Source organism: Jatropha curcas, chromosome 9, assembly GCF_041381405.1.
Source record: "Jatropha curcas cultivar XTBG-Jc1 chromosome 9, XTBG_Jcur_1.0, whole genome shotgun sequence".
Classification (NCBI taxonomy): Eukaryota; Viridiplantae; Streptophyta; class Magnoliopsida; order Malpighiales; family Euphorbiaceae; genus Jatropha; species Jatropha curcas.
In genome coordinates this window covers 21,697,077-21,707,275 of record NC_143159.1, presented here as the reverse complement: position 1 = coordinate 21,707,275, position 10,199 = coordinate 21,697,077, and the positions used below count along the sequence as shown (strand labels likewise).

Here is a 10,199-nt window from a genome sequence, read left to right as displayed (position 1 = left end):
AGCGCTCTATTTATATTAAGTATAATATAATATGAAAAATAATAAATTCGTGTTTGTGTATTTTCATATACATGTAATTGGAATTTGATTTTAGTTTTCTATTAATTAGTCATAATTAAAATATTTTATTTTCTTTTATTTGGAAAAGAGTGAAATGCACATAAAAAATAGTTGGAAAATTTTAATAATCAATAAGTTAATTGATAAAAACTTGTAATGTCGATGATTTTTTAAATCTTTTTTATTATTTAAAGCTTTAATCAGAAATTAAAATTATATATTTTGTTCTACCAATATATATATATATATATATATATATATATATATATATATTATGTAATAATCCATCATTTTCCACTCTCTTACACGCTTCTCCAATTTTGTTATCTGCCAAACCTTATTTTCAAGCACTTCACATTAATTTTCTACATTTAATTAAAACACTTATTCCATTATAGATGTGGCAAACTTATACCTACAGTACTGAAAGTGATAGTCTTAAGTTGTCTCTACTATAAATTGCCACTAATTAGCCATATACACCATAGCTACTGCTTACCAAAAGCATGTCTCAGAGTTGCTCTCTTTATCATATCCCAGCTCTCGTCTGCTGGTGCTTTTGCTTCTTCAATTCAGTCACTTGCTTTCAAAATGAAACTGACAGACTAGCTTTGATATCCTTCAAAAATGCCATTCAACAAGATCCATTTCAAGTCTTGAGTTCTTGGAATGATTCCTTGCATTTCTGCAATTGGCATGGTTGGTAGGATCACTATCACCACATATTGGAAATCTTTCTTTTCTCAAGCGGATTGATTTGAACAATAATAGCTTCTATGGCCAAATCCCACAAGAAATGGTCCATCTGCACCGTCTAGGCTATTTAATACTCAGCAACAACTCATTCAGTGGGAAGATACCAGCAAATTTGTCAAGTTGCTCAAACCTTCTGGTTGTTGATCTCAATGTCAACAAGTTGCAGGGTAACATCCCTTCTGAGCTGGGCTCTTTACTGAAACTTGAAGTTTTAATTTTGGGTAAAAATAATCTCACAGGGAGGATTCCTCCTTCCATTGGAAATCTCTCATCTCTTTCACTAATCTCTTTAACAACAAATGAATTGCATGGACAGATACCAGAGGAAATCTCTCGCCTTGGGAGCTTGAGATTTTTTATGTTTAGCGAGAATAATCTAACAGGTGAAATTCCTCAAGGCCTCTTAAACATTTCGAGCATTGATACACTAGTAGTTTATGGTAATCAATTACATGGCAGTATCCCCTCCAATATAGGTCTCACTCTTCCCAAGCTGAAAGTCTTTTTACTTGGATCTAATAAGTTTACTGGACCTATTCCAATTTCACTGTTAAATGCTTCCTCCCTTGAAAATTTTGATTTAGATAGTAACCATTTTACTGGTCCGGTTCCAAAGGATCTTGGAAAGCTGTCAGATCTTCAATACATAGAATTTTCCTATAATCAACTAGAAGGTGACTTAGGTTTCATTGTTTCTCTAACTAATTGCTCCAATTTTAAAGAGATGAATGTAGCATTTAATTTTCTTAGAGGGTCTCTACCCAATTCCATTGCAAATCTCTCAAAAGAGTTGCAGATTCTAACTGGAAATCAGTTTCAAGGTACCATTCCTAGTGGAGTCGAAAACCTCATCAACCTGCAAATTTTGTTTTTCTCAGGAAATTATCTAACTGGACCTATTCATATTAATTTTGAGAAATTTCAACAGTTGGAAACACTGAGTTTGGAGAGCAACCAATTAATAGGGGCCATACCATCTTCAATTGGTAATTCATCTAAGTTGAGTCGGCTCTCTCTAGCGTTCAATAATCTGAAGGGAAGCATTCCTCCAAGTCTTGGTAATTGTCACTATTTGATCCAGTTGGATCTATCACATAATGGTCTCAGTGGCTCAATACCCAAACAGGTCATTGGCCTTTCCTCTCTTTCAGTTTCCCTCGACTTATCTGCTAATGCGCTTAGTGGTTCCATTCCATTAGAAGTTGGTTTCTTGCAAAATCTTGTCAAGTTGGATTTATCGCACAATAAATTATCTGGCACGATTCCAAACACTATTAGCAAGTGTTCCATTTTGGAAGAGCTTCATCTAGAGGAAAATTCATTTGAAGGGAAAATACCTCAAGAGTTTAGTGCTTTACGGGGTTTAAAAAAGCTGGATATTTCACAAAACAATTTTTCTGGGGAAATTTCAGATTCATTAGCTGAGCTTGAAGAGTTGAACTATTTGAATCTATCTTTCAACCAATTCCAAGGAGAGGTTCCAAAACGTGGAATCTTTCTAAATGCAAGTGTAGTTTCACTACAAGGAAACAATCGTCTCTGTGGAGGTATTGCTGAATTAAAGCTTCCTTTTTGTCTTTCCCGCAACTCCGAGAATAAAGTATCGTTTGTGCTGAAAGTAACAATCCCAGTGGTTGTCGCAACATTTCTGTCTTTTCTGATGTGTTTGTTAGTTATTTGGTATTGCAAAAGGAACTCCAAAAAGATGAGTCTTTCTATACCATCATTTCAGTACCAATTTCTGAGAATATCATATGCAGAACTCTTCAAAGCAACAAATGGATTCTCTCTAGAAAATATAATTGGTGTTGGTAGCTATGGCTCTGTCTATAAAGGCTTTCTTGAGCAAGTAGGAACAGAAGTGGCAGTCAAAGTGTTAAATCTGCAACGAAGAGGAGCTTCAAACAGTTTCATGTCAGAATGCCAAGCTCTCAGAAATATAAGGCATCGAAATCTTTTGAAGCTGCTCAGTGTCTGTTCTAGCACTGACTTTGAAGGTAATGATTTTAAAGCTTTGATATATAAATTCATGGCCAATGGGAGCTTGGAGAAATGGTTACATGCACAGAATGGAATAGAAGGAGAATCAAGATATCTGAAATTAATTGACAGATTAAACATAGCCATTGATATTGCTACTGCACTAGAGTATCTCCATAATGGAAGCTCAACAACAATCATACATGGTGATCTAAAGCCAAGTAATGTTCTTTTAGATGAAGAGATGACTGCTCATATTGGAGATTTTGGGTTGGCTAAAATTATCTCCACAATATCTGATGAGGTTCAACCCTATCAAAGCAACAGCTCGTCAACTATTAAAGGATCTATAGGCTATATTGCTCCAGGTATACACTTTCTAATATCTAATCATTTTGTAAAATACTAATCGCAAATACTATATGATATTTATTTCTTATAATTCTATATACATCTAAATATTGTGTCTTATATTAATATACTACGTCTATTTGCAGACTATGGAATGGGTGGCAGAATGTCAATAGAGGGAGATGTATATAGCTATGGGATTATATTATTAGAAATTTTTACAGGAAAAAAACCAACTGATGATGCTTTTAAAGATGATTTAAGTCTCCATACTTTTGTTGAGGGAGCTTTGCCTTATAGAAAGATGGATATTGTGGATCAAAGAATTCTATCTGAAGAGGGAAGAGGGAGTTTTGAGAATGACATCATCATTTCTATATTAAAAATTGGAGTTGCATGCTCAAAGGAACAACCAGGAGAAAGGATAAAAATGCCAAATGCAATAGCTCAATTGCGGAAGATCAAGGGCAACTATCTAAAGGCAAGGATAAAGCAGGAGCGAAGGAATGCCTACCAAATTGGAGGTCCAAGTACTTCTCGCCATTAGTAGTGTCTTTATTTTAAAACATAAAAAATGTGTAATTTAAATTTGTGATGTGCATGTTAAATAATGCCTACTTTCCATCATGTATGAACTTCAATATGATATTAGAAAACTCCATGTCCTAACCGATGAAGATGCCAGGAATTTAATCCTTTGAATTAAATTTTCAAATGCAATGTTTGAAATATAATAAAATAATTTGATTTTAGTAAGAAAAATTCATTTTTCTTTTTTATTACATTTTTAAACTTTGCAGTAATTGTCAGCACTTGTGCAATAAAAGCTACTTAAAATATCGTTCTTATCTTACCCATATTTTCACTACAATCTAGTATTGTAAAGTGTCTTATTAGCAGTTTTTGGGAGATTTCTTGGAAAGTGACTAGTGACCATTATCACAAATTAGTGAAACTTATTGCTGTGTTTTGATGGGTTTAAGATTTGTTTCTCTTTACTGGAGTTAGCTTGTAGTATTGGTCCTTTATTTGTGGAAATAAAATAGGAGCATCATTAGCTCTACCAGTGGAATCAATTGATTTTTTTTAGGAAGTTTAAGTTTTCTAGTTTAAAGAGAAGTGTATCTCAAGAGCATTAATGTACAGAGCACTTCATTTTTTTGTTTATTCTTTCTCTTAATCAAGTCTTTCTCTTGATTGAGCGATAATATTTCAGCTTCTTCATCTTGTCGTACTGTGATCTTGTATTTGTGTGATGGTATCAGAGCTTGGCTGCTTGCCAAGTGTTTGATATTATAATGGTAGAAGTGCTTTGTCTAGTATGTCTGTAGTAAAGTTGGTTGGAATAAATTCCGATTATTGAAAACTAAACATGGAAGCTTAACTTCAAGAGTAGGATTTGTGGGATCTAGGCTTTGGTGATGAAACAACAATTCCAGCAGACACTCCCTAGAATGCCAAATTGCAGTGGAAATGGAAGATCAAGTGTGGGAAAGCTGTCACACTTGACTCCAATCACTAGAGGAATTGTCTGCTTTGGATCAAGCCAATTCCATCCCATACTAGATTGGCAAGACCCATACGGTTTTGTCCCGCAGGTGAAATGAAAAATTTCCCAGGTGGTCACCCATCATAAGATTTCCGTTAAGCGAGCATGCTTAACCCTAGAGTTTTTCTAACTCTCCAAGCCATTCCATCAAAAGGTGCCTTTGATAATTAATTTCCACCTTTTCGATATATAATGCGATTCATTCTTGTGTCCCGCATTCCACTACCCATAGCTAGCCTGCCATCCTAGAAGCTAGCCAGGAGCTTTGCTCTACCCGCCCTCTTAGGATCGCTTTGTCAGGACGAGATGTCATAAGCCCATTAGCTTCCATGTGGTTCATACTCGAACCATATATCTACTAAAGGGGTTCGGCTTTGATACTAATTGTCACGCCCGACTCCAACTACTAGAGAAATTGTCCGCTTCAGATCAAGCCAATTCCATTCTATACTGGATTGACAAGACTCGCACAGTTTTGTCCCACAGGTGAAATAGAGAACTTTCTAGGTCGTCACCCATCCTAGAATTTCCGTTAAGCGAACGCGCTTAACCTTAGAGTTCTTCCAACTCTCAAGGCTATTCCACCAAAACGTGCCTCTGATGATTAGTTTCCCCCTTTTCAATATATGATCCGATTCATTTATGTGTCCCACATTCCATTACTCATTGCTAGCTTGCCATCCTAGAAGCTAGCTAGGAGTTTTACTCTACCCACCTTCTTAGGATCGCTTTACCGAGTCGGGATGTCACAAAAAGCTTTATTTTCTTTACGGACATCAGTAAGCAAAGAGTTACCATGTTCGGGATATCAAGTCGCTAAAGCAAGTGTAAGACACTCTGGAAAAGCTGCTTGCTAAGAAAAATATAGCGCAACTATAATATCTTGAGAATGAACTAACTATAACAACTCAAGGAAATTCTTTTAAGAATTTGTGTTGAGGATATTTTTTTGCATCGATATCTTATTCGTGGCATGTGAAAAGAGTTCATGCCTTTTATGTCTTCCATACAAGGGTAGGTGAATCAACCTTTTATTTTTGAGTTAGAAATTTTGCTTTCGGACCAGGAAGTTTTAGTCTAGCAAATGATAAGCATCATAAGACTCTTCCTCAAACAGATGATGTTCTTTACATTAAAGACCACAGGAAAAAGAGTTTCTCCTCCAAGCACTCTACAAGAGATAAGAATCAGGAGTAGTCCAAGAGAAATTCTTGAGTTTATTATAGGTGTGAAAAGCTAGGACACATCAAATGAGATTGTCAGGTGAAGGTGGCATATGATCAATATGGAAAACCAGGCCATCTACAGTCAAATTTTTGAGTTAAATTATAAGAAATAACAATAAATATTGCATAAGAAAGTGTTGAATCCTTAACTAAACCAGGAGAAATGCTTATCTATCAAAGTTATTGATCAGGCATCAAACATGACTTCTGTGTGCACCAGACCGATGCACTTACAAATTCCAATGTTTTATTAGCTACAACAACGAATGGCTTATGGATTTCAGGTGTTCTCATCATGCAATAGGAAATGATGCTAGGAAGAAGGTCATTGTAGTAGTAGATAATTCTTGACATCCTGTAATAAAAGATGGTGACTCAATATTTCTCAAGGATGTCTACCATGTCCCACGCTTGAAAAAGAATATGGCTTCAGTTTCTCAAATAACAAACTTAGGAAGGTATGTCCTTTTTGGTCCCAATGATTTTCAAGTTCTTACAAATTTGAAGCATATTGAAGCTAATGTTTTGTTTACTGGAAAAAGAAAAGAATCTCTATATGTTTTGGCTGTAAGTGATGCATGTGTCTAAAAAGGTAGGTTAGGTTACAAGTTCAACATCTGGCATGCTCGTTTTGGTCATATTGGTTATTAGCTATTGCAAAAAATCTCCACAAAGCAATTTAATGGTATCCCTATTTTTAAAGATTTTCACCATGATGAGATTTGTCAGGGTTGCTAATATGGAAAATCCCATCGTCTCCCTTTTTTCAAATTCAAAGAATAGAGTATCTGCGGCGTTGGAGTTAGTCCACTCAGACCTTTTGGGGCTAACAAGAACACCTTATTACACAAGTTCTCCTTATATGATGGTGATTTTGGATGATTTTTCTCGATTTACTTGGGTTTATTTCCTGTAACACAAAAGTGAGGCTTTCTCCAAATTTATTTAGTTTAAGCAAGATATGGAGAAAGAGCTCGGGCTACTAGCTGAGTGCTTATGCAATGATAATGGAGGAGAATTTCTATCTAATTATTTTATGGGATATTATAGGAACACGAGTGTCAACGACAAATGACTTGTCCAGACAATCGATAATAAAATTGGAGTTGTTGAACGTAAGTTAACACATTTAACATTTATGTGCTTGTCTTGGTTACATGAAAAGAATCTTTTAAGGGAGTTGTGGGCTGCAGCTTTTCATACTGCATATCATGTCATAAATCAGTTGCCACCATGACTAGGGAATGATTCGTCTCCTTTTGAATTAATCTATCATCAGAAACCCAATGTTAGTTATTTTTGAGTTTTTGGGTCTGTTTATTATGTTCACAAATTAAAAGATAATCAAACTGAACTTGATCCAAAGGCTAGACATTATATTTTTGTTGGCTATGATACTCATAGAAAAGGTTGGAGATGTATGGATCTAGAAATAAAGAAGATGGTTGTTTCCCGTGATGTGGTATTTGATGAAATTTCATCCTACAAGTCTGATGAAGTTGAAGACAGAAGTATTATTGATCTTCCATTGTTTCTTAAAGATTCTACACCTAAAAATGGAGGGAGAACTATTTCTTCATCTTAAGAACAATTCAAATAGATGAAGTTACTGATGGTGTCCCACGAAGATCAACAAAACAAAGAAAGCAACCAAATTACCTAGCTGATTTTGAAGTTCAATCAAATCAGTTTTCTATTTTGTTTTCTCTTTTCATGGAAGGTTTACATGGAGATGAGCCAAAATCCTATAATGAAGTTAAGGAATTTTCTGAAATGGAAGAAGCAACACAGGAAGAAATTTTAGCCTTAAACAAGAATATCACATAGGAGCTTGTATCAAAACTGATAGATGTTGATGTAATTACTTGCAAATGAGCATACAAAAAGAAAAAGGCTAATGGTCAAATTGAATGGTGTAAAGCTCGTCTTATTGCTCATGCCTTCTCCTAAAAAATATGGTCAAGATTATGACAAGACATTCAGCCGTGTTGCTAAAATGGTAACAATTCAAATAGTTATTTCTTTGGCCACTAACAGAGGCTGGAAACTATGGCAATTAGATGTAAAAAAAGCAGTTCTTTATGGGGAGATGGATCATAATATCTTTATGGAACAACCTTATCGTTTCATTTCAAAGGAGTTTCCAAATCACATGTGCCTACTCAAGTAAGCAATCTATGACCTCAAGCAAGCTCCACGTTTTGGTACTGTAAGATTGCTTAGTACCTTTATTTTTATGGTTTCAAATCGTCAAATCTTGACCAGAGTTTACTTATTAAGAAAGCATCCACTCTGTGCACTTTGCTCTTATTATGTGGATGATATGATTATCACGGGTGATAATAATGTTGAAATTGATAGTCTTCAAGAGGATTTGTTTATTCATTTTGAAATGAAAATTTTGGGTGGAGCTCATTGTTTTCTTGGTTCGGAAATTGAAAATTTTGGTGGGTATTTTGTCTCTCAAAAAGATATGCAGTAAGCTTACTATAATGGTTTCGTATGATGTAGTCAAAAGCAATGACCACTCCTATGGAGTCTTGCCTAAAGTTATAAAAAATTGATGGGAAACTGATAGAGAATGCAACAGTTTTTCAACAAATTGTTGGTAGTTTATTCTATATAACTATCACAAGACCTGATATTGCATATTCTGTTGGAGTTATTTTTTAGTTTATGGATCAACCATGTGAAAGACACTTAATTGCAGTAAAAAAGATTCTTCGCTATGTAAAAGGCACTCAATGTTATGGATTAATGTTCAAGCAACTGCCATTTTCATTGAGTGGCTTGGTACATGCAGATTGGGCTGGTGATGTAAATGACAGATGTTCCGCAACTGGATTTTGTTTTACTATAGGTTCTGCTGTAATTTTATACTACAAGCAAAAGCAAGTTATTATGGCTCTTTCAAGTTATGAAGCAGAGTATATGGTAGCTACTATGGCTACTCAAAATGTTTATGCCTTAAGAGACTTATTTTGGAAATGGTCTCCACTTCCAACCATTCGATTCTCATTTATTGTGATAGTGAAAGTGCAATAAAGGTTGTTGCAAATCCAGTGTTTCATGCTTGCACAAAACACATTAAAACTCATTTTCACTTTTTTCGTGAGAAGGTGCTAACTCAATACATTGAGCTGCAGAAAATAGGAACATAAGAACAAGTAGCTGAAATCTTCACTAAAGCTCTTGCCAAAAACAAATTTGAAGGATTTCATGAAGTCATTGGTGTTACTAATAGTACGTTTGCACTAAGGGAGGGTATCACAAATTAGTGAAACTTATTGTTGTGTTTTGAATGGGTCTAAGATTTGTTAAAATACCAAAAGTAAAGTTATTAGTATTGGTCCTTTATTTGTGGGAATAAAATAGGAGCATCATTAGCTCCACTAGTGGAATCAGTTGAGTCTTTTAGAAAGTTTAAGTTTTCTAATTTAAATAGAAGTGTATCTCAAGAGCATCAATGCATAGAGCACTTCAGTTTTCTTTTGTTTATTCTTTCTCTTGATTAAGCAATAATATTTCGGCCTCTTCATTTTGCCATACTGTGCTCTTATATTTGTGTGAACCATTCAGGTTTTGAAGATTTTTAGGGAAAATTTCAAATTCATTAGCTGACCTCAAAGAGTTAAGCTACTTGAATCTATCTTTCAACCAACTACAAAAAGAGATTTCAAAATGTGGAGTCTTTCTAAACACAAGTGTAGTTTCAGTGCTATGAAATAATTATCTTTATAGAGGTATTGTTGAATTCAAGCTTCCCTTTTGTCTTTCCCTAACTCCATGAATAAAGCATCCATTGTACTGAAAGTAATAGTTCTAATATTTTTGGATTTTTTATATGTTTTTTAATTATTTGGTATTGCAAAAGAATTCTAGTAAGATTAGTCTTTCTATATCATCGTTTCAGGACCAATTTCTGAGAATATCGTATACAGAACTCTTTAAAGCAACTGTTTAGAAAATATAAAAGGGTAATTACCCGATAGTTCCTAGGTTTTTATCAAATACATTAATACTTTGATACTAATTTATTTATTTTGTAATTTTTGGTTCTAAATAAGTAATCCAAAATCTAAATTTTTGAAGTTTCTTTGAAATTTTATTACTTATTCATAAAAATTACTATCAATTACCTTTAAAATATAATTAGTGTTGGAATTTCTCTATTACAAACACAACAAACAAATCCAACAACTTTTAAAGAAAAAACAGAGGATTATCTACCTCACACTTAAACACATTAAAAAAATAAATGTACCACCACAAATGCA

General features: G+C 34.3%; 1 protein-coding gene across 1 annotated transcript; it reads left to right on the top strand.

Annotated features, from left to right (window-relative positions):
- Positions 1-553: 553 nt before the first annotated feature.
- On the top strand, positions 554-3,835 carry LOC105644760 (uncharacterized). Its single transcript, XM_089725651.1, has 2 exons — positions 554-3,164; positions 3,294-3,835. The coding sequence occupies exons 1-2, from the start codon at positions 857-859 to the stop codon at positions 3,692-3,694; spliced, it is 2,709 nt and encodes a 902-aa protein (XP_089581777.1). The 5' UTR covers positions 554-856; the 3' UTR covers positions 3,695-3,835.
- The last annotated feature ends 6,364 nt before the right edge of the window (positions 3,836-10,199 follow it).

Excerpts from the sequence above, each read along its gene's own strand:
- LOC105644760 (XM_089725651.1), top strand. The coding sequence starts at position 857 with ATGGTCCATCTGCACCGTCTAGGCTATTTAATACTCAGCAACAACTCA. Across the intron at positions 3,165-3,293 it reads TATAGGCTATATTGCTCCAG|ACTATGGAATGGGTGGCAGA; the intron begins GTATACACTTTC and ends GTCTATTTGCAG.